At 41.7% G+C, this 25,716-nt stretch overlaps 1 protein-coding gene across 5 annotated transcripts in view; it reads right to left on the reverse strand.

The window, feature by feature from the left end:
* Nucleotides 1-24,692, reverse strand: part of MTR (5-methyltetrahydrofolate-homocysteine methyltransferase) — a 125,872-nt gene extending 101,180 nt beyond the window's left edge. The window contains exons 1-4 of one of the 5 annotated variants that reach the window (XM_018042443.1): nucleotides 24,223-24,332; nucleotides 13,743-13,919; nucleotides 11,857-12,068; nucleotides 1,228-1,317 (exon numbers count right to left, since the gene is read on the reverse strand). In XM_018042443.1, the coding sequence (XP_017897932.1) occupies nucleotides 1,228-1,317; nucleotides 11,857-12,066 (300 nt within the window). In that variant the 5' untranslated portion in view covers nucleotides 12,067-12,068; nucleotides 13,743-13,919; nucleotides 24,223-24,332. Of the gene's footprint in view, nucleotides 1-1,227; nucleotides 1,318-11,856; nucleotides 12,072-13,445; nucleotides 13,503-13,742; nucleotides 13,920-24,222 lie in introns of those variants that run through there. The other 4 variants (XM_018042441.1, XM_018042444.1, XM_018042442.1 and 1 more) reach the window with 4 other exon arrangements.

A 25,716-nucleotide genomic window follows, 5' to 3' on the forward strand; every position in this document is an offset into this window, starting at 1 on the left:
TTCTGTGCTCTAGAGCCCAGGAGCTGCGACTCCTGAAGCCTGCACTTCTCTTGTGGTCTGCAGCAGAAGTCACTGCAATGAGAAGCCTGAGCACCACAGCTAGAGAGCAGACCTCCCCCTCACTACAACTAGAGAAAAGCCTGCACTGCAACGAAGACTCAGCACAGCCAAAAATAAATAAATAAAATCATTAAAAAAAAAAAAAAAACAGAAACAGGACAAATGCTGGCAAAGAGGGGGGGAAACTGGAACCCTTGTACGCTGTTGGCGGATATATAAAATGATGCAGGTACTGCAGAAAACAGGGTGGCAGTTTTGCAAAAAATTAAACAGAATTACTGCACAGCTCAGCAATGCTGTCTGGGTATACATTCGAAAGAAATGTGAGCACACATGCAAAACAGGTTATCTGTATACCGAGCTCAGAGTAACATTGTCCACAACAGCCAAGAGGTAGAACCAACCTAAGTATCCAATAGTGGATGAAAGAATAAACAAAATATGGTATATCCATACAATGGGATACTATTCAACTTTGAAAAAGGAAAGATATTCCAATGCATGCTACAGCATGAGTGAACCTTAAGGGACATTAAGTGAAATAAGCCAGTCACAAAAGGACAAATACTGATAATCCACTTAGATGAGGCAGCTAGGGGAGCTAAATTCACAAAGACAGAAAGCAGAATGGTGGTTTCTAGGGGCTAGGGGAAGGGAAAATTGGGAATTATTGTTTAATGGGTACAGAGTTAAATGTTTTACAAGATAAAGTGTTGCGTGGATAGATGGTGGTAATGGTGGCACAACAATGTGAATGCACGTAATGCCACTGAACTGCACGCTTAAACATGGTTAAAACGGTAAATTTTATGTTACATGTATTTTGCCACAATTTTTTAAAAAAAGGAAACCAGATCTGTCACTCAGTTTAAAAAGGCTTCACAAAACTGCACACATGGCCAATCATTATGCTTTTATTCAATTACTGCATAATAAGCATCACTTTTATTTGATTGTCACTTGTCCACAAAAGAAGCCAGCTGGAAAATGACTGGGCAGTTATGTTTACAAGCAGAAGAGATTCCAACCATTTGCTCTGTCTGACCACAAACAATAGATAACTAGACACTGGCTTGACCCTGCAGGTTTGGCTGGCTTTCTCACTAGCAACTACCAACAGTAAATGCTCAGAACTATCTTAGATACAAGGGAAAATGAAATCCTTACCAAGTGTTCCAGGCCATAGTCAGCTTGGGCAATAGCAGTGCTGCTGAAAGTATTTGTTTCAATGATATCTGCCCCAGCTAGGAGGTAATCCTATAACAAGAGAAAGTCATATCAATGCTATGAGTTACAGAATCCCTGCCTCCTAATAGTAAACTTGCCTTTTCCTCACCATCTTCACCAAATACGTCTTAACTACTTACTAAGTACAAGACACTGCAGTAGATACAGGACAGAGACACAAAAGGATATAGGGATTTCATAGAAAGGCATGTGGTATAAATAAAACAGAAGTTGAAGTCAGACAAAGTTCAAATGTGGTGTGAACTGAGTCGAGTTCCTTAAACTCTGAGCTTCAGTTTCGTCATTTGAAAGTATTATAACCCTGCTTCACCTGTGACCAGATGATAGTACAGATCACACATCAAGCTTCTGGCACATGATGGCCCTCAACAAATATTCCGTCTGCTCCTCTGCCATGTCCCAGCTTCAGCACAGTTAGGATTCTGTTGAGAAGGCCCCTCTTGCTGCAATCTCGATTCTGACCACAGCTGCTTCAGCCCACAGCTCCTGGCTGAGCCAGATCAGAACCCCTACTAAACCCCGAGGACCTTGGCGTCCTCCTGTTCTCCCTGTTTGAAATTTTTCTTCCTTGTTTCACTCTGTCTCAATCTGATAAACACTCTGGTGAATTTTCCAACACTGAGTAAACTCCTGATTTTCCAACACTGAGTAAACTCAACCCCACGTAAGCCAGTTTGTAGAAATATCTGGCAATAAATTCCAAGATTTACACACTTTTAAGTCACAAACAGCCTAAATACTCATCAATAGGGAAATGGCTAAATAAACTATAATATGTCCATTTCACTACATGTTATGTGGCAGCTAAAAAACACCACATGTGGGGAGTTCCCTGGTGGCCCAGCGGTTAAAACTCTGTTTTCACTGCAGGGGATATGGGTTTGATCCCTGGTTGGGGGACTAAGATCCTGCATTGGAATAAGCAGCCAAAAAATAGGTAAAACAACAACACTGTGTATAAATATCTACGAATATGGAAACATCTCCAGAAACACTGTTCAGTAGAAAAACAAAATATGACACCATTAAATTTAAAATATACACACATACAAATAGTATTGAGTTTTCTAGTATACACATACATATACACTTATGCATAAATGCATAACAAATGATTTCGAAAGACATACACCACTAGTATAAGTGGTTATCTCTGGGGAAAAAAATAGAAATTTGGAGCAGTGGTTAAAACGGAATTTATTCTTAACTATGGGTACTGTTTTATCACAACAAAATAAAATTTAGCTTTTCAAAAAAGGGAAAGAAAAACTGAAAACAAACTTAATGCTTAAAAATAAGGTTAAATTAAGCAAATGGTGATATATGTATAGAATAAAGTTATTAAAACCATGTCTTGGAATATTTAATACTCATGGTATTAAAAAATGCAAATTATAAAATAGTATGGAATAATAATAATTCCAATTTAATTTTAAAAACCCAAATACAGAAAACTAGTCTGAAATATAAATTAAAATATGTGAATGGCAAGTATGTCTTGGTACTGAATTTACAATCCATGGGGTCACAGAGCTGGACATGACTGAGTAACTGAGCATAAATACACATACTGATATTACAAGTGGTTTTTATTTTCTTTTATGTTTTTCTATCGAGCTAGACATTTTATTTTTGTAACAATGAACACATATTATCTCTATAACTAGACAGAGAATATTTCTAAATTCCCAGTTATTTTCTCCAATTCTGCATAGATTTAAAATTTTCCATAATATGAAGTTTATAAGGTGTTTTTTCTAGCTCTTTACCTTTTCTCTCCACCTTCTTCCCTGGAATAATATCCCACTCATGGGCTTGGGATATGATATCCCAAGACTCCAAGCCTATTCTCACCAATTAAAACACGTGTGACTGCTATATTAAAAATGGATAGGCAACAAGGACCTACTGTGTAGCACAGGGACCTCTGCTTGATCTCATGTGCAGCCAGGATGGGAGGGGAGTTTGGGGGAGAATGGATACACATACACGTATGGCTGAGTCACTCTGCTGTGCACCTGAAACTATCACAACACTGTTAGTCAGCTATGCTCCAACATAAGATTAAAAGTTTAACCAGAAAAACACGGATGGATGTGGGCAAGCTACTTAATTACTCTGCTTCTCAGTTTTCTTCTGTAAAGCTGTCAAGATTAAAGGAGGCCATGAATGACAACACAGCCAGAGGCTACCTACAGGTGTTTTAAATATCAGTTCCTGAAGGTCTCAGCCTAACAACAGCAATGGGCTAGGAAATCCATGAGGCATTCTCCTGGGCCCTTACCCCCAGTGCTGAGCCAGGACAGAGCCAATGCCACGGCCTGACTGGCCCTAGTGGTTCTTATCACAATTGCAAGACTCAGCTCAGCAATTACTATCAGGGAACCTTTGAAAAAACAAAAAGGTTCTACTACGCTCAGGCCACACAGTGAGGTTCAGTTCAGTTCACTTCAGTCGCTCAGTCGTGTCCGACTCTTTGCGACCCCATGAATCTCAGCACACCAGGCCTCCCTGTCCGTCACCAACTCCCAGAGTTCACTCAGACTCACGTCCATCGAGTCAGTGATGCCATCCAGCCATCTCATCCTCCGTTGTCCCCTTCTCCTCCTGCCCCCAATCCCTCCCAGCATCACAGTCTTTTCCAGTGAGTCAACTCTTTGCATGAGGTGGCCAAAGTACTGGAGTTTCAGCTTTAGCATCCTTCCGTCCAAAAAAATCCCAGGGTCGATCTCCTTCAGAATGGACTGGTTGGATCTCCTGGCAGTCCAAGGGACTCTCAAGAGTCTTCTCCAACACCACACTTCAAAAGCATCAATTCTTTGGCGCTCAGCCTTCTTCACAGTCCAACTCTCACATCCATACATGACCACTGGAAAAACCATAGCCTTGACTAGACGGACCTTAGTCGGCAAAGTAATGTCTCTGCTTTTCAATATGCTATCTAGGTTGGTCATAACTTTCCTTCCAAGGAGTAAGCGTCTTTTAATTTCATAGCTGCAGTCACCATCTGCAGTGATTTTGGAGCCCAAAAAAATAAAGTCTGACACTGTTTCCACTGTTTCCCCATCTATTTCCCATGAAGTGATGGGACCGGATGCCATGATCTTCGTTTTCTGAATGTTGAGCTTTAAGCCAACTTTTTCACTCTCCTCTTTCACTTTCATCAAGAGGCTTTTGAGTACCTCTTCATTTTCTGCCATAAAGGTGGTGTCATCTGCATATCTGAGGTTATTGATATTTCTCCCGGCAATCTTGATTCCAGCTTCTGTTTCTTCCAGTCCAGCACTTCTCACGATGTACTCTGCATATAAGTTAAATAAGCAGGGTGACAGTATACAGCCTTGACGCACTCCTTTTCTTATTTGGAACCAGTCTGTTGTTCCATGCCCAGTTCTAACTGTTGCTTCCTGACCTGCATACAGATTTCTCAAGAGGCAGGTCAGGCGGTCTGGTATTCCCATCTCTTTCAGAATTTTCCACAGTTTATTGTGATCCACACAGTCAAAGGCTTTGGCATAGGCAAACCATACAATATCACGGTAATCCAAGTCTATGCCCTAACCAGTAATGCTGAAGAAGCTGAAGTTGAACTGTTCTATGAAGATCTACAAGACCTTTTAGAACTAACACCCAAAAAAGATGTCCTTTTCATTATAGGGGACTGGAATGCAAAAGGAAGTCAAGAAACACCTGGAGTAACAGGCAAATTTGGCCTTGGAATGCGGAATGAAGCAGGGCAAAGGCTAATAGAGTTCTGCCAAGAGAACGCACTGGTCATAGCAAACATCCTCTTCCAACAACATAAGAGAAGACTCTATACATGAACATCACCAGATGGTCAACACCGAAATCAGACTGATTATATTCTTTGCAGCCAAAGATGGAGAAGCTCTATACAGTCAGCAAAAACAAGACCGGGAGCTGACTGTGGCTCAGATCATAAAATCCTTATGGCCAAATTCAGACTTAAATTGAAGAAAGTAGGGAAAACCACTAGACCATTCAGGTATGACCTAAATCAAATCCCTTATGATTATACAGTGGAAGTGAGGAATAGATTTAAGGGCCTAGATCTGATAGATAGAGTGCCTGATGAACTATGGAATGAGGTTCGTGACATTGTACAGGAGACAGGGATCAAGACCATCCCCATGGACAAGAAATGCAGAAAAGCAAAATGGCTGTCTGGGGAGGCCTTACAAATAGCTGTTAAAAGAAGAGAAGCGAAAAGCAAAGGAGAAAAGAAAAGATATAAGCATCTGAATGCAGAGTTTCAAAGAATAGCAAGAAGAGATAAGAAAGCCTTCCTCAGCGATCAATGCAAGGAAATAGAGGAAAAGAACAGAATGGGAAAGACTAGAGATCTCTTCAAGAAAATTAGAGATACCAAGGGAACATTTCATGCAAAGATGGGCTCAATAAAGGACAGAAATTGTATGGACCTAACAGAAGCAGAGATATTAAGAAGAGGTGGCAAGAATACACAAAAGAACTGTACAGAAAAGATCTTCACGACCAAGATAATCACGATGGTGTGATCACTCACCTAGAGCCAGACATCCTGGAATGTGAAGTCAAGTGGACCTTAGAAAGCATCACTACGAGCAAAGCTAGTGGAGGTGATGGAATTCCAGTTGAGCTCTTTTAAATCCTGAAAGATGATGCTGTGAAAGTGCTGTACTCAATATACCAGCAAATTTGGAAAACTCAGCAGTGGCCACAGGACTGGAAAAGGTCCGTTTTCATTCCAATCCCAAAGAAAGGCAATGCCAAAGAATGCTCAAACTACTGCACAATTGCACTCATCTCACATGCTAGTAAAGTAATGCTCAAAATTCTCCAAGCCAGGCTTCAGTAATACGTGAACCGTGAACTTCCTGATGTTCAAGCTGGTTTTAGAAAAGGCAGAGGAACCAGAGATCAAATTGCCAACATCCTCTGGATCGTGGAAAAAGCAATAGAGTTTCAGAAAAACATCTACTTCTGCTTTATTGACTAGGCCAAAGCCTTTGACTATGTGGATCACGCAGTGAGGTAGCTGGGGATTGGAGGGAAATAAATGAGAGGACCAGGGTTCTGCCTTCATTGGGATCAAGGTAGATGCTTAGAATATTGTGGGTTCACTCTTTACTGAAGAACTTAAAACCTAACAGTAGGAATTAGGGTTCAGGAAGGAAAAGGTAGGGTCACTCATTTAGGTTATCCAGGGCTTTCTCCAAGAGGAACTTCATGGTGGGAGAAGCCTGGTTGCTAGTCGGTTAATCAGCAGTAGCCGTTTCATACAGCTGGTAGGGTGTTTATAGACAAGGATGCCTTTGAAATGGATGCCTCCCCAACCAGAAGCTGAAAGTCAGGCACCTACATTACAATCAGAACAGCTTAGTGTCAGAGACTTGCAGCTTGTATAGAGCCTGGACATTCTGTTAAAATTAAGGATCAAGGGATCAGCTCTATGGTCAGTAATACTACTAGAAATAACTAAGTGTGAAAAGACCTAGTCTTTTTTCCTTCCTCATCCATGAACACGACATGATCTCTATATCCAGAGAACTCCAGCAAATCAATATCCCACACAAATGGGATAGCCAGATACACCTTACTATATTTACTGCCGTTTTGATTCATGTCCCTATCCCGGGAAACTTGCTGTTCTTTCTAGTTGCCTATCTAACAAAGAAGACAAAGATTCACCCTCTTGAAAAACATTTACTGACTTACTTTGCGCAAGATACTGTTCTAAGCAGTTGGAATTCAGTAGTGAAAAATAGGCATAAATTAGTATCCTCAGGAAGCTAATGGTTGGGGAAGGGTGGTGATTTCACCAACTGCATGATAAGAACTGATGTTTGTATCCATATTGGGCTTCCCTGGTGGCTCAGTGTAAAGTATTCTCCTGCAAGGCAGGGGATGCAGGAGACACAGGTTCAATCCCTGGATTGGGGAGATCCCTGGAGATAGAAATGGCAACCCATTCCAGTATTCTTGCCTGGACAATCCCATGGGGCCTGGCAGGCTACAGTCCATGGGGTCGCAAAGAGTTGGACATGACTGAGCATGCATGCATAATAATTGTAACTGTATCAAGCAATTCATACCCATGATGGCATTCCCAATATACAATGTACTGGAATTTTATAATGCAATTTGACTACATATTAGAAGGCCTAGCAGAAAAACTTGTAGAATCAACCTATTCAAGAGCCAATTTTAAATCTTCTAGTACTGACAATTTCTGTTAGAACAAAGGAAAGGTATTGCTAGTTTTTCTTCAAATGAAAACTATTCTGCGTCTTATCTAGAACAAAGTCTTGACCAGCCAAGAGAAGGTTCCTTCCAGCCTCAATGAATCATTTAATCATTCATTTGTTTAAGTGATTTCCTTAAGAAGAGTTTGAAAGGTGCCAAAAGCAAAAATAAACAAGTGGGACTACATCAAACTAAAAAGCATCTACAGAGCAAAAGAAACAAGCAATAAAATGAAAAGGCAATCTACTGAATTGGAGAAAATATCCGCAAATCATGTATCTAATATGGATATCCAAAATGAAGAATTCATACAATTCAGTAACTAACAAAAAAAAATACAAACAAACCAATTCAAAAAAAAAAAAAGTGGGCAGAATACAGGACTTCCCTGGCAGTCCAGTGGCTAAGACTCGACACTTCCACTGCAGGGGGTACAGTTCAATCCCTGGTCAGGGAACTGAGATTCCATATGCAGCACGGCGTGGCCAAAAAGGGAAAATGAGCAGGAGACCAGGATAGAGATTTTTCCAAGGAAGACATACAGATGGCCAACAGGCTCATGAAAAGACAGTCGGCATCCTTACTGCAAATCAAAAGCACAATATCAGAGCTCACCTATCAGAATGGCTTTTACCAAAAAGACAAGAAATAACAAGTGTTGGTAAAGAGATACAGAAAAGGGAACTCTGGCAGGAATGTAAAGGGAATGTACAGTTTACACAACCTCTATGGAAAATAGAATGGTAACTCCTCAAAAAATTAAAAATAGAACTACTATATGACCCAGCAATTTTTTTTCTAGGTATTATCCAAATAAAACCACTAACTCAAAAAGACAGAATATACTTGTTGATCCTGCCAGTAGCATGCTTGTTTCAAATATTAAGCCGTGCATGTCTAAGAACACAAAGTCAGTACAGTGAAACTGAATGGCTCACAGAATCGGTTATGGTTCCTTTGGTTGCTTGCTTCTCTCAGAAAGCCCAGAGATAAGCCCATGCGCCTATAGGTACCTTATCTTTGACAAAGGAGGAAAGAATATATAATGGAGAAAAGATAGTCTCTTTAATAAGTGGTGCTGGGAAAACTGGACAGCTAGGTGTAAAAGAATGAAATTAGAACACTTCCTAACAACACACAAAAATAAGCTCAAAATGGATTAAGGACTTAAATGTAAGACCAGAAACTATAAAACTCTTAGAAGAAAACACAGATAGACCACTCTTTGATACGTATCACAGCAAGATCCTCTATCACCCACCTTCTAGAGTAAAATAAGAACAAAGATAAACAAACTGGACTAATTAAACTTAAAAGCTTTTCTGCACAGCAAAGGAAACCATAAACAAGATGAAAAGACAACCCTCAGAATGGGAGAAAATAATTGCAAATAAAGCAACTGACAAAGGATTAACCTCTAAAATATACAAGCAGCTCATGCAGCTCAATATCAGAAAAACAACCCAACCAAAACAATGAGCAGAAGACGTGAACGGACATTTCTCCAAAGAAGACATACAGATGGCTAATAAGCACATGAAAAAAATGCTCAACACCATTTACTATTAGAAAAATGTATCTGAATCAGTTCTAATGAGGTGGATGAAACTGGAGCCTATTATACAGAGTGAAGCAAGCCAGAAAGAAAAACACCAATACAGTATACTAACACATATATATGGAATTTAGGAAGATGGTAATGATAACCCTGTATGAGAGACAGCAAAAGAGACACACATGTATAGAACGGACTTTTGGACTCTGTGGGAGAGGGAGAGGGTGGGATGATTTGGGAGAATGGCATTGAAACATGTATACTATCATGTAAGAAATGAATCGCCAGTCTATGTTTGATACAGGATACAGGATGCTTGGGGCTGGTGCATGGGGATGATCCAGAGATGATATGGGATGGGAGGTGGGAGGGGGGTGGGAGGTTCAGGATTGGGAACTCATGTATATCTGTGGCTGATTCATGTCAATGTATGGCAAAACCAATACAGTATTATAAAGCAAAATGAAGTAAAAATAAAAATTAAAAAAAAAAACCTGATAAAATTTTGAAAATTAGAGTTTATATAATAGGTTATGGAATGCCTACTAGTAGATTTCACTATTTGAATTTTTCAAGATTACATTAAAAGGAACCACAAAGAGATTAAAAAAAAAAAAAAGAAAAATGCAACCAAACCTACAATGAGGTATCACCTCACAATAGTCAGAATGGCCATTATAAAAATCTACAAACAACAAATGCTGGAGAGGATGTGGAGAAAAGGGAATCTCTTGCACAGTTGGTGCGAATGTAAATTGATGCAGCCACTATGGAGATTCCTTAAAAAACTAGGAATAAAACTACCTATGACCCAGCAATCCCACTACTGGACATATACCCTGAGAAAACCACAGTTCTAGAAGACACACACATCCCAGTGTCCACTGCAGCACAATTAACAACAGCCAGGACATGGAGGTCGCCCAGATGTCTAGCGACAGATGGATGGATAAAGAAGATGTGGTACACACACACAATGGAATATTATTCAGCCATAAAAAGCAATGAATGAGTCCGTTCTAGCGAGGCAGATGAACCTAGAGTCTGTCACACAGAGTGAAGTCAGTCAGAAAGAGAAAAACAAATATCGTATATTAACGCATACATATGGAATCTAAAACAGTGGTGCTGATAAATCTATTTGCTGGGCAGGAATGGAGATGGAGGCACAGGGGACAGACTTGCGGACCCGGCAGGAGGAGGGGAAGGATGAGCTGAAAGAGCAGCACTGAAACATACGCATTCCCACACGCGGCACAGCCGGGGGGAATCTGCTGCCAAGCACAGGCAGCTCAGCCCAGAACTCCGTGACAGCTGAAGGGGTGGGAGGCCGGAGGGAGGCCGAAGGAGGAGGGGACGTGAGTACACCTACGGCGGGTTCACGCTCACGCGTGGCAGAAACCAACACAACACTGTAAAGCAATTAACCTCCAGTTAGAGAAAGTTTTTTTAAAAAAGATGTACCCATGTTCACTGTAGCATTACTTACAGTTGTCAACACATGGAGACAAACCAAGTGTCTACTGACAGGCGAATGAAAACAGGAAACGTCATATGTATATGTAATGGAATATAACTGAGCTATAAAAAGGAAGAAAGGTGGTTGCCAGAAGCTGGGGAGTGGACAGTGCGGGAAAGGGATGAGGGGCTCAAAAGGTATAAGCTTCTAGTTATAAAGAAAGTCATGAGGATGTAATGCACAGCATGAAGACTATAGTTAATACCACTATAAGTTGCTAAGAAGGTAGATCTTAAAAATCTTCATCACAAGAAAAAAACTGTAACTATGTATGGTAACAGATATTACCTAGACTTCCCGTGGTGACCATTTTGTAACATATACTAATATCTAATCATTACGTTGTACACCTGTAGCTAATGTTATTTGTCAGTTATACTGCAATTTTTAAAAGAAGTCTGAAATACCTATAACAATGCCCTACTCCAAAGAGAAAATTTTCTCATTAAAGTCACTTTGTCCTTCAAATTGAATCCAGACCAAGAAAACAGATTAATTCAACTTCTTATTTCTTTTAGCCATAGTTCTACAAAATTCCTATGATAACCTATAAAACAATTTAGTTTTATGTTTATTTTTAAAAGTCTAGCAATAGCCAGTTACCTGCTTCTGATCTCTTTATGTTGGCTAGCTAGACAGAAAAATGAGATGAAAGAACATGGGAATTCAAGTCAGTGATCCTCTGTATCGCCAGTTATTTAACCTCTGAGATGCTCAGTTTTCAAATCTACAAAATGAGAATAACAATTACCTTTCAGTTTCACATCACTGGGGCTGCTGTAGTGTATTAGGTGCCCCAAAGGAAATCAGGCCTGAACATTCATTGGACGGACTGATGCTGAAGCTCCAATACTTTGGCCACCTGATGCGAAGAACTGACTCCCTGGAAAAGACCCTGATGCTGGGAAAGACTGAAGGCAGGAGGAGAAGGGGACAACAGAGGATGAGATGGTTGGATGGCATCACTGACTCTATGGACATGAGTCTAAGCAAGCTCCAGGAGTTGGTGATAGACAGGGAAGCCTGGCATGCTGCCGTCCATGGGGTCGCCAAGATGACTGAGCGGCCAAACTGAACTGAAACCTGCTTTCTGAATAAGCCACCTCTTTCCGAATAAATCACCCCTTTCTCTGTCTCCCCCAGAGTACTCAGCACAGTGTCTGCCCTCAGGACACCAAAGGACTTGCAGAATGATAGATAAAAATGTAAGAACTCAAGGAAGCTTTACCTTATGGATTTGGTAAATGACATTGGGCTGAGTTATACTTAAAATGTCATTGTTGCCTTTCAGGGCCCTGGCATGATCTTTAAATTCTTGTCCTCGGAAGTCTTCTTCACTCAGCTTGTGCCGCTGGATCATGGTCCCCATACCTCCATCAAGCACCATAATCCTCTCCCGCAGGATAGCTTCAATCTCATCTTGCAGGGTCTTCTCCATCCCTGCTTTAAAGAAAGTGAAAATGTTAGTTTCCAAAATGAAAGGAGAAAAATAGGTGTGGAGAGGGATTGCAGACTAAATTACAATAATTCACAACAGGGAGTAAATGGGGCTCATAGATATATTCTCACAATTCTGCAGACTTTGAAAAACGCCGCCCCAAAATATTTTCATTAAGTTACAACAATGCTTAATGAAACAAGAGGTTGCACACAGCACAGAATCACTGGTATAGCACTACACCAAGGTGAACGTAGGCTGTAGGTATTCCTGTTTCAAAGATGAGCACAACAGACAGCAAAGAGCCAACTGCTACAAGCCCAGCCAGCTGCTGGAGGTCTGCAGGACTCCCTCCCCATTGGTTCTGTGCATGTGCCCAGAATAAGACATAAGAAGATTTGGTTTCACAGCTGAAAGCCATCAATAATTCCGAACTGCCATTTAGACTGTTAAGTCTGACAGTCTCTTCCACTACCACCAGAACTCATGACAGGCTACTCGGCCTTGAAAAGCCCTAATGCCTACTCCTTCCAACCCTATTTTCTGGTCTCCAAGAACTACTGGAAAGCCACAAAACCATGCTGATTGGAATCATCCAAATTCCTAACTTGGAGCCTCTTCTTTGGTTCACCTTTTCTCAGCTCCCTCAACAACACATCCCATACCTGCTGTCCCAGACCTCTGCTTGCCTTTAGCACAAAATCCTTCTCATCCTTTTAACTCAGAGATGATTTCATCTAATCCTGTAAAAAGAGTCTTCTTTGGGGAGCCCCTCAAATTCACCCCCCACACACACACCACAAAATCCTCTTGCATCTAAAGGGTCCCTCTGCATCTAAAGAAGAGCATGTGCTCACTTCCACCCACACCTCCCACTCTCCCTCCCGTTTACCCCTTCCCGCCTCCAGCAATTCTACCTCAACCTACCTTCAGGCTGTGGCTTCTTCCTCCACCACGCTACTGAAATCACTCCCTAAAGTCACCATGACCTTCTAATTATCAAAAACAATGGCCTCCAATCTAAGACTCAGATTCCAAGCTGTCCACTTATTACAGCCTGCCCCTCAATCTGCTATCCAAAACCAAACTTGCCACATTCCCTGTCTGATTTCTCTATTTTTATGAATGCATCACCCTTTGCAGAAGACTGACCTGACAACCTCAGTGTTATGTGACTCCTCATTCTCCTTGATAATCAACATCTACTCAGATCTCAAGCCCTGTAGCTCTGGCATCCAAAATGCCATCCACATTGGGCCCACCTTCCATCCCCAGTGCCAACCCTTTCCTCAAGACATTACTACACATCCAGCCATCACAGGTCCTCTCTGAGCTTCAGTCTGAATCCATGAAAACTAAGAAAGAGAATGCCTACTCACCCCAACTTCACGGAATTGTCTTATGGGTTAAAGGAGATCAGATACAAAGATGCTTTGTTAAAAAAAAAAACAATCAAGTGTTATACAAAGTGTCATCTCAACCACCAGGGTGACTACACCTGGTCACCCTGTGTTCCAATCCATCCTACGCACCAGATTCATCTTCCCAAAAAGCATGTTTAAACCAGTTGCTTCCAATGCTTCAACAACGCTTCCAATGCTTCCAACCCTCAACAATTCCCTACTGCCTACCAAAGTTACTACAAGTTATTCAAAACAAAGCACAATGACACCCACCTCTCTAGTCAATATGCGCTTCTGTGCTTCCTGAGAGGGGAGCAAAGCTGGAGTAAAATGCAGCTGGCTCTAAGCTCTTTGAGCCTCTTGGAGGAAGACTGGGATTAGGCCAACTCATCTGTATCCCTAGCAACACCAAGGACAGTATCCAGCACGTAAGTGTTCAGTAAGTATTTCCTAAACCAAGACAGCAAAACAGTGAGGAAAGATGACAAGAGGTCATTTAAACCCCAAACCAGTAACATATGAATATTTGTAAACTGGCAGTGTTGCAAATTTAAAACCCAGACCTTACTGTCCAGAGTCTTACGTATTCTATAAAGAAACGGGATGGATGGTGGCTACAGAGCTATTTTGACTGAATTACTCCTTAATAGGCTTCAGAAAGGTTGTTCTAGCAACCTGTAAAGTCAATTTGTCGGTATCTGGTTTCTTTCCCAAAGGGCCTTATGTTTATTTCAGGGTTTACTATTCCTTTCCAAAACTGGCTAATTTTTTTTACTGAGCTAATAGAGGTAAGAAAACTGAAAAAGGAACAAAGTTAAGATTCAAAAATCTAAGCAGTAGTACCTCAAGTACCAAAGGAAAACAATCACTTCCTGAAAGTGTGAAGAAAAGGCAGGGCTTAATGAGACATGCATTACAGAAAGACTGGTAGGCAACCGGGCAGTGGTCTGGTCATTTCCAATCAATGTCAACAAAAGCAATTCAGGGGTGGCATTAATTTAGACACCCCATGATGTGGCTGTCCTTCAGCTAAGAAGCACGCAGAATTTGATATGATTAAGTAAGCTGCAGTCCATGGGGTCGCTATGAGTCGGACACGACTGAGCGGCTTCACTTTCACTTTTCACTTTCATGCATTGGAGAAGGAAATGGCAACCCACTCCAGTGTTCTTGCCTGGAGAATCCCAGGGACGGGGAAGCCTGGTGGCTGCAGTCCATGGGGTAGCTAAGAGTTGGACACGAGTGAGCGACTTCACTTTCACTTTTCACTTTCATGCCTTGGAGAAGGAAATGGTACCCCACTCCAGTACTCTTGTCTGGAAAATCCCATGGATGGAGGGGCCTGGTAGGCTGCAGTCCATGGGGTCTCTAAGAGTCGGACACGAGTGAGCGACTTCACTTTCACTTTTCACTTTTATGCCTTGGAGAAGGAAATGGCAACCCACTCCAGTGTTCTTGCCTGGAGAATCCCAGGGACAGGGGAGCCTGGTGGGCTGCCGTCTATGGGGTCGCACAGAGTAATGGGGACAGGACAAAAAAAGCCAAGAAATCTGGGTTATAGTCCCAGCTCTCAAAAGTAGCTATGGGGTTCTGGACAGAATCACAGGACATGTGACAATGGAACGAGATGATGCCTTTGAAGGCACATTGCAGCTGTTAACAACTGGAACTCTCATATCATAGAAGTCATGAGACATATAACCTTAGCATAATCACCCCCCAAATGTTAGCAACTCCCATTATGTCATTATTATTGCATAGCTAATGAAAAGTAGAGCTAGGATCGAAACTCTAAAGGTTCTATACTCTACAAGTCCAGTGGGTTAAGAAAAAGGATCACGGAAGCCTGAAGCTCTCAGTTCTGCTCATGTTAGGGCAGGAGGCAGGAATGGCATGTTTGCTGGTTTAGAGATGAACTTGAATGTGGCAGAGCAAACACAATAATTAGCGAAAACATTTACATGGAGATCCTTTCAGATGGGGAATAAAAAGAAAGGTGAAAAACTTTAACCTACATGCTCAACTGAATTCCTTTCTTTTCCAAAGAATGTAGCTGCAAGCCTTCCTAAAATGAGGGCATGTGTGATGAGTCACCCACCTGGTGGGAACACTGGGTGTGGATGTGGCGGAGGGGCTGGAGGAGGGAGTAGCTCATGCAGACTTCAATCAAATGTTTTTCCCCAAAACTTTAAACATTTTATTTTGTAATGCTGTATAGCCAATTAACAATGTTGTGGCAGTTTCAGAACAGCAAAGGGACTCAGCCATACAAACACATGTGAGCGTTCTCCCCCAAACCTCCCTCCCCTGGCACATAACACTGAGCAGGGTTCCACGTGCTACCCAATGGTCCCTGCTGGCTAGCCAAGACCTTCACAGGGCCTCCCCGGCAGTCCTGTGGTTAAGCCTTCGCCTTCCAGTGAAGGAGGCACAGGCTTGATGCCTGGCTGGGGAGCTGAGATCCCGCATGCCTCAGAACCGAAGATACAGAACACAAAACAGAAACAATGCTGTAACAGATTCAGTGAGGACTTTAGAAAGGGTCCACATCAAAAAGAGGTGCCCACTCTTGCCACTATTACTCAACACAGTTTTGGAAAACAGAGCCATGGCAGAGAACAAAAAGAAATAAAAGGAATCCAGAAGGAAAATAAAGAGGTAAAACCCTCACTGTTTGCAGATGACATAATATTATACGTAGAAAATCCTAAAGATGCCATCAGAACATTACTAGAATTAATCAATGAAAATAGTGAAGTCACAGGATCTAAACTTAATATACAAAAATCTCTGCATTCCTATTCACTAACAATGAAAAATCTGAAATTAAGGAAACAATCCCATTCACAAATGCAACAGAAAGAATAAAATACCTAGGAATAAACCTATCTAAAGAGGCAAAAGACCTGTATGCAGAAAACTATACGACACTAATGAAAGAAATCAAAGATGGTACAAGACAGATGGAGAGATATACCATGTTCTTGGATTGGAAGAATCCATACTGTGAAAGTAATCATACCACCCAAAACAATCTACAGATGCAATGACATCTCTATCAACTATCAATGGTATTTTTCACAGAACTAGAACAATTTCACAATTTGTATGGAAACACAAAAGACCTCAAATAGCCAAAGCAATCTTGAGAAAGAAAAAGAGAGATGGAAGAATCAACCTTCCTGACTTCACACTATGCTACAAAGCTACAGACATCCAGACAGTAACGGTACTGGCACAAGTACAGAAATATAGACCAGCAGAGTAAGATAAAAAGCCCAGAGGTAAACCCATGCACCTGTGGGCACCTTGTCTTTGACAAAGGAGGAAGAATAAAAGAATATACAATGGAGAAAAGACAGCCCCTTCAATAAGCGGTGCTGAGAAAACTGGACTGCTACATGTAAACCAATAAAACTAGCACATTTCCTAACACCATGCACAAAAATAAACTCAAAATGGATTAAAGACTTAAATAAATGTAAGCCCAGAAACTGTAAACCTCTTTGAGAAAAACACAGCCAGTATACTCCTGGACATACATCACAGCAAGCAAGATCCTCTTTGATTCACCTCTGAGAGTAATGGAAATAAAAACAAAAATAAACAAATGGGGCCTAATTAAACTTAAAAGCTTTTGCACAGCAAAGGAAACCATAAACAAGATGAAAAGACAACCGTCAGAATGGGAGAAAATTGCAAACGAAACAACTGACAAGGATTAATCTCCAAAATATATAAGCAGCTCATACAGCTCAATATAATATCAGAAAAACAAACAGCCCGGTCAAAAAATGAGCAAAAGACCTGAACAGGCATTTCTCCAAAGAAGACATACAGGTGGTCAATAAACACATGAAAAGATGCCCAACATCATTAGTTATTAGAAAAGTGTAAATCAAAACTACAATGAGGTATCACCTTACACCAGTCAGAATGGCCGTCATCAAAAAAAATCTACAAACAATAAAAATTACAGAGGATGTGGAGGAAAGGGAACCCTCCTCCACTGCTGGTGGGAATGTAAATTGATGCAGCCACTATGGAGAACAGGATGGAGATTCCTTCAAAAACTAGGAATAAAACTACCGTATGATCCAGCAATCCCACTACTGTGCATAGTCCCTGAGAAAAACCACAATTCTAAGAGCCACATGCACCCCAGTGTTCACTGCTGCACTATCTACAATAGCCAGGACATGGAATCAGCCTAGGTGTCCGTCCACAGATGAACAAAGATGTGGTACATAAATAACAATGGAATATTTCTCAGCCATAAAAAAGAATGAATTTGAGTCAGTTCTAGTGAGGCAGATGAACCTAGAACCTATTTAAACAGAGTAAAGTAAGTTAGAAAGAAAAAACAAATATCATTTTTAACACTTATATATGGACTCTAGAAAAATAGGATTGATGAACCTCTCTGCAGGAAAGGAACGAGATGCAGAATCAGAGAATGGGCTTGTGGACACAGTGGGAAAAGGAGAGAAGAGATGAATGGAGAAAGCAGCGTCAACATATACACAGGATCACCAATTCAACGGACATAAACTTGGGCAAATTGCGGGAGATGGTGAGGGACAGGGAGGCCGGGCATGCTACAGTCCATGGGGTTGCAAAGAGTTGGACACAACTTGGAGACTGAACAACAATAAAGTGTAAAACAGAAGTTGCTTTATAACACAAGGAGCCCAGCCTGGCGCTCTGTGATGACTTAGAGAGGTGGGGAGGGGGAGAGGAGGGAGGCTTTAAGAGGGAGACGATATATGTATAATTATGGCTGATTCTTGTTGTAAGGCAGAAATCAACACAACATTGCAAAACAATCTTCCTCCAATTAAAAAATAAATTAAAAAAACAAAAATGGCCACAGTGGAAAAAAGTCTTAAAAAATAAACAGATAAAGTATTCAAACCTTTGAGGGGAAAAAAAAACAACAACAGGTTTTTCTACAAAGAAATATGTCTTTTGGCATCAGCAAAATGGTCGTAGTTTATCAGGAAGGTAGCTCAGTAGGTCAAGAATCCACCTGCAATGCAGGAGACCGGGGTTTAATCCCTGGGTCAGGAAGATCCCCTGAAGAAGAAAATGGCAGCCCACTCCAGTATGCTTGCCTGAAAAATCCCATGGACAGAGAATCCTGACAGGTTACAGTCCGTGGGGTCGCAAGAATCAGACACGACTTAGCAACTAAAACCATCATCACCAACCAAAATGATCAGTGAATACCATATGATTTACATGTCTTTGTACTTCTATCTCCTCCACTGACCAAGTACACAAGAGTTTAAGGAGACAGAAATAAGAAAGGAAAGTTAACAGAACAACAAAAGAAATGCCCTACCTCCGCCCACCCTGGTATCCTTCATCAGAGTTGGTTTGGCCTTTCTCTGCTCACTGCAAATCTGACAATGGAGTGTGTCCCCACTTGTCCTATTTTCAAAAAAGGTCTAAGCATTTTTGCAAGAGGCCTCTAATGTATTCACTTTTCAAATCAGAAATATAAATTGTGTTCAATCTTTAAGATAGTTCACCATTTACCATAAAACCCCATCCTCACACAAATTCTGATAGCTTGTTAAGAGTTATCATACACATAAGAGACAAAAGGTATTTTTAAAAACTCTAAAGAAAACATATAATTTTTTAAATAAGAAGCTTGACCAACTTACTCTGTAATTTATGTGGAAGACTAAAAGCTCTGGTGCCTCAGACAGTAAAGCGTCTGTCTACAATGCGGGAGACCCGGGTTCAATCCCTGGGTTGGGAAGATCCCCTGGAGAAGGAAATGGCAATCCACTCCAGTACTATTGCCTGGAAAATCCCATGGACAGAGGAGCCTGGTAGGCTACAGTTCATGGGGTTGCAAAGAGTCGGACACGAATGAGCAACTTCACTTTCAAAAGCCCAGAAAGAATTAACTTAAAGAAAGTAGAAAGAGATTACTTAGCCTACCAAATATTATTACATACTATAAGATACTGTAAAATAAGGAAAGTAAGATATAGAATATCTTCTCACTTAGCACACGGCAAGACATTTAAAGACTTAAATAGCTCAACCTATAATGTTTTTTTTAAGTAAATTTGATTATATAAAAACAAAGGATTTCTGTCAAATGAAAGTGACCACTGACAAATGTAATAAACAGATTAACAACTGAAGGAAGATTCTGCAATGTCAGACGGACAGGTACCAGGACTTCCCTGGAGGTCCAGTGGTTAGGACTCTGCGCTTTCACTGCTGGGGCCCAGGGTTCGATCCCTGGTGAGGAAATTAAGATCCTGCAAACCACACAGCATAGCCAGAGGAAGGAAAAAAAAAAAAAAAAACCTGAAAGAGACTAAAATCTCTAATATACCAGGAGCTCCTACAAATCAATAAGAAATTAAACAGAAAAATGGGCAAAAGATGTGAACAGGCAAATCAAGGGAGGGAAAAACTGAATACTCAACAAGTATATGAAGAGATGCCCCAACAATAAGCCATCAGGGAGCCATGAATTAAAACAAGACAAAACCAATATATATGCAATGGATGGGCAGTAATTAGAAGATTGGATAGTACCAAAGAAAATCAGAACCCTTGCTTTTTGGAACATAGACAGATACAGTCATTCTGGAGAGCAACCTAGCAGGCGTCAGTAAAATTAAGCATGTGGAAAACTCAACAGTCTCACTCCTAAGTGTTATTTCCTAAACAAAGGCTCCACTGAGGCATAGAGAACACATCAGAGGATGTTAGAGAAGTCACAAGTTGGAGACAACCCTGGAAAATGGCAGTCAAATGTGCAGGATGCTCGTGTGTGGAATACTACTGACTGGTAACCAGATCTACCCCTGTATTGCTCTACTGATTGAGTAAGGAAGTCAGAAATGGCTAACTACTGGGGTTCTATTTATATAAATGAAAAATGAATACATAGACTAGCATCTACAAGGAAATGTACAAATATGATGAAATATGTGAAACAGGAGCAAGAGAATTGTGAACAGAAAATAGAGGTAAAAGGGAACACATATTAAAACAACTATGAGTGGGAATTATAACAGTTGAATACAAAACTCCTCTGCAATTGAGGTCCTTAAAAATCCAATGCTTCTTCTACCTTTTCCATGCCCTTATTTATTGTTTGGGGGATAACATAGGATTTAAGGTAAGAGAAACTAAAAAACCCTCCTCACGTGTGTTGGTATAATCATTCACTGTTCTAATCTTTAAGTGTTCCCCAATGTTTTCCAGTAGGAGATTAGCTTTCACTGGCTTCTAATTACCACCACTCCTCCAGAACCTTGTTATGACAGTAAGTCACCTTAACAATTCTTCCCCTTGACAGGGTGAGCAGACATTGAAATGTTACATAAGCAACAAAAAAATAAGAAACTGGTATTTATCTGTATTCAGTTCATTAGGTCTAGAACATTCTATACATTTTACTCCTAACTGAAGTGAAGTGAAATCGCTTAGTCATGTCCGACTCTTTGCGACCCCGTGGACTGTAGCCTGCCAGGCTCCTCTGTCCACGGGATTTTCCAGGCAAGAATACCTGAGTGGGTTGCCTAGTTAGGTTCTAAACAGCAAAGACTCTCCCTAACATCTTTGACAGCTGAACATAAAAATATAGCTTTGCAGGTCCTTCAATTATCTGACTAGTTACAACACTGTCTGAGAAGTATTTTTATGTTTCAGATATATATGTGTGTGCTCAGTTGCTCTGCTGCTGCTGCTAAGTCGCCTTAGTCATGTCTGACTCTGTGCGACCCCACAGAGGGCAGCCCACCAGGCTTAACACTGGAGTGGGTTGCCATTTCCTTCTCCAATGCATGAAAGTGAAAAGTGAAAGTGAAGTCGCTCAGTCGTGTCTGACTCTTAGCGACCCCATGGACTGCAGTCCACCAGGCTCCTCCGTCCATGGGATCTTCCAGGCAAGAGTACTGGCGTGGGGTGCCATCGCCTTCTCTGGCTCAGTTGCTCTAGTCCTGTTCAACTCTTTGCAACTTTATGGACTGTAGCCTGCCAGGCTCCTCTGTCCATAGGATTCTGCAGGCAAGAACACTGGAGTAGCTTGCCATGCCCTTCTCCAGGGGATCTTCCTGACCCAGGGATAGAACCCGAGTCTCCTGCATCTCCTGCATTGCAGGTACCATCTGGGATGATATATATAAATAACACAGTCTCAAAGAGAAAGACACAAGGAATGTTCTTGCCCAGTGAGCCTAAGAGATCACAATGTTCTTCCCAGCTTGAGAGGACCTAGTCGATGTACTTTACTTGGGTGACTTTTTTTCTACCCATTAATGTTTTATTTCCCAGTAATGATACCATGATTCACAGTAAATGCTTCAAAGAGTAAACAAACACGGTATTAACTGGTTCAAGGACCAATTAGATATTGAGGTGGGTAAGCCAGATAGTATCACCCTTAAGAACCATCCTAAATAATGATTAAGACAAGAACCATTCTAAAGACAAGATGACAGCACAAACCAATAAACCCCAAATACACATGATTTTAAGTAATAAATTACTGTCAAGAACACAGTTACTCTGTAGACAAAATGATCCCACGTAGCTCTGATTTACTTAGGACTCCCACATCCACTGCTCTAACTGGGGAAAACACAGAGCAAGGAAAATAATTCTGCATTATAAACAAATGATCCCAACACTTTTCTCAGCAGTTTCCTGACTTGACTATATTAAAGACTATCTTACTACTACCCTGTAAGTCCCTTGCAAGACACTTCATTTCTGAATCTCTAACTTCTAGTTTGCACCAACTTGCTACATTTTGTAGACATCTCTTTGCTTGCACAATATTCCACTTCTGAAATAGTATACTATCTCCCCTTTGATTTCAATGAGACCGGGAAGGATTAGAAACATGTAACTGGCTAATAGCAATTCACTGGCTCATTTACTCACTCTTTCATTGATCATTTATCAACTGAGTTCCAGATAACATCTTACAGAAAAACCTGAAGGAACATTTTGGCCAATCCAATACATAGTACTAGTGGGCTGTAGTCCATGGGGTCGCTAAGAGTCAGACACGACTGAGCGACTTCACTTTCACTTTTCACTTTCATGCATTAGAGAAGGAAATGGCAACCCACTCCAGTGTTCTTGCCTGGAGAATCCCAGGGACGGGGGAGCCTGGTGGGCTGCCATTGATGGGGTCGCACAGAGTCGGACACGACTGAGGCGACTTGGCAGCAGCAGTAAGCAACAATGAAACTAAGCAATCTTTACACGCTATAGTTAAAACTTTTCTCACAAGAAGTATTTGCCAGCCCACAACCATGGCCTGAGGTCATGGACACTCAGGCTTAAGGCCCAACCCTGAGATTCAGGAATTCCCAGTTTTATTCATTCAAGAGCTTCACTAACACTGGACATCAATAAGTAAGGGTTTTTAGGAAGTTAAAACTGATTTTCATCCCAACATACAGATTCCCCACATAAAGAGAAGCAGGAATAATTCTGATGTTTTTTCTAGGCCCACGGGTCTGGCTCAGAGCTCCTTCAGGGGCCCAAGACTTGATTTAATTTTATTGACCTGGTGTTCAGCTGTGGTGGTGAGCCTTGGGTCAGCAAGCTGAGCTAGATTCAAACACTTAACAATTTTCCTTTCATCTGCTGTAAAAAGATCACTATGTAAACTATTCTAAATCTTCAGGGGTTTTTGCTCCAGATACATTCAGATAAAAGAGAAATCACATACTTCATTTTTAAATTACATGGGAAAAGGAAGGTTAGAAGTCATCAGTAAAAAATACTGTTCAAATAAGTAAATGATACCCCTGTGGGAGATATAGGTCTCACTTTAGAGCAACAGTGATAAAATGTTTCTTAGTCACATATCCACCTGTTTCATGAATAATTCTAATGGTCCCATTTATTAGGACCTTAGAATCAAAGAGTCACTAGCTCACCTCTGAAACATTTCAGTTATGGAATTTTTGAGCTGAAGATCCTTATCTGTCACATCTACTGTATGTCCTTGTTACTGATTCTCGTTTCTTCATTTGCTACTTCATACCTCACAAGTTTTAATAGGTGTATTTGTTCACAAATTACAATCAGGGAGGGCATTAAAGACCTAGCGCTCATTTTAAAACTGAAAATATTGATATACTTAATTCTTGCATTAGTTTTCTTTTTCCACATTGTTAATGTGAGTCACCAACATCAAAATCACCTGGAATTATTACCCCTTATCCCAACCTACTGAGTACCCACTAATTTATTCTAACGAGTGGTTTTACACACACTAGAATTGACAGAACTACTCTTGTAACCTTGAAGTGGAAAATAAAAGTTCAATGCAGTTTTAAATAGCTTTCTGGGCTTCCTTATTTCTCAGCACCTGAACCTTCTTTGGCTTAGATGCTCAATAAACATATCGAATAAGCACGTTCAATCATGCAAAACTTCTATAAGGCCCGGACGCCATACAGTACATCAAACTGAAAAGTTTCGTTACCCCGGCGCTCGGAAGATGTTTCGAGGGCACGTGTCGGGGCGTGCTTTATGGATTTGATGGTTTGTCTACCTGGGGAGGAAGCCGGATGGGTCGGGGAGAGAAGGAACGCAGGCAGCGAGAAAACACTGGACCTCAGGGTTCGCAAGTTCAGAGGCGCCGCCTGCCCCCGGGGAAAGCTAACCAGGTGTCTCCGGGAGGTAACTGAATCACCCTAGACATTAGGAGGTAATAAACCACCGAAGCGCGGAGAGCGGGTCGCTGCGTTACCAGATGGCGTCAGGTCCTGGAGCGTGGGGGCCATGCTGCGGAGTCTTTCTCCTCCTCGGGCCGGGGGACGCGGCGGAAAGGACGCACCCTCCACACGTGACGGCCCAGAGCCACGCCAGCCAGCGCCGGGCCAGTAGTTCACAGAAGTTAGGGGTCCCAGGGACACTGAGGGGCCTCCCCGCAACCAGACCCGACAGCGGGGCTTCCGTCAGAGCACGAGCGCCGCGCGGCGCTGACAGGAGGGCCCCCGGTCCAGACCGCTGCTCAGACACGTGCTTTTTTCTCGGTCACCTGGCCTGTCCTCGGCAAAGGCCTGGAGGCTAAACCAGCGCTACCGGAGGCCGAGTCGACGGGAGGACGCGGGCTGGACCCGAAAAGCGGACGACGTGGCGGCCGAGGCGTGGGGCCAGGGCCCGCAGTCCCCCGAGGGTTTGGGTAACTCAGAATACTGTTATTCTGCGCGCAATCCAGCCTCGCGATGGGAGGTACCGCCCCTTCAGACCCGCGATTGGTCTATAGGAGCTCCTAGCGACTCTATTGGCTGACCGATTCAACCACTCACATGAGGCTTTGTCGCCCCCCACCCCCCTCCCCAGGATTTCTGGGAGATGTAGTTCAGGATCCCAGGTGACCCTCAGGTTTTGCGCATCTCAGTCCAGCGTCTGAAAGTGTGGCCACCAGTGGTCTCCCCAAATTTAAATCCTGGTACGAAGTCGGCGCTGACTTCAAAATGTATTAATATGATGTCAAGAGGCTGGTACTTGAAATCTGGAAGAGCAGGTACTAGTCACGCTTTACTGTTAACTGGCTTTGGGCAAGATCATCTCAGGCTACACACTACACTTTATAAAATAGGAAATGATAGGGTGGTGATAATTACTATTTTACAAGGTTGTTGTGCGGATTAGTAGTAGGATCGTGTGAAGGTGCTGGGAAACTCTGAAGTACATATATGCCTGTTAATTGTCACTTTTTGACAATAAACATTTATTAAGCACACACTATGTGTCAGACTTTAGACTACACGCTTGGAATGCCAAGAAAGACAAGCTACATCACATCCCCACATTTCTCTTAAGAGGAAGAACTCACAATCTGATTAAGAATAATAATTTAACAGAAAAAAAAAAAAAAGAATCACATGTAGTATACCAAAGAAACTCAGAACCCCAAGTGTGTTGGGGGAAGATTTCAAAGGAGAAGCTGAGTTCTAAAGAGAAAGTATGTTCCAAGTCAAGGCCATTTTTGTAGAGAGAAACTAGTGGGAAGAAACAACACTTGAGAGAATTTGAAAATAAAGGACAGCTGTATAAAATGAGATGGTTGGATGATATCATCAACTCAGTAGACATGAGTTTGAGCAAACTCCAGGAGATGGTGAAGGACAGGGGAACCTGGCGTGTTGCAGTCCATGGTGTTGCAAAGAGTTGGACATGACTTAGCGACTGAACAACAACCACCACCAATTTCATGGAAAACAATTTTTCCATGGCC

Source organism: Capra hircus, chromosome 28, assembly GCF_001704415.2.
Source record: "Capra hircus breed San Clemente chromosome 28, ASM170441v1, whole genome shotgun sequence".
In the NCBI taxonomy this organism is placed as follows: domain Eukaryota; kingdom Metazoa; phylum Chordata; class Mammalia; order Artiodactyla; family Bovidae; genus Capra; species Capra hircus.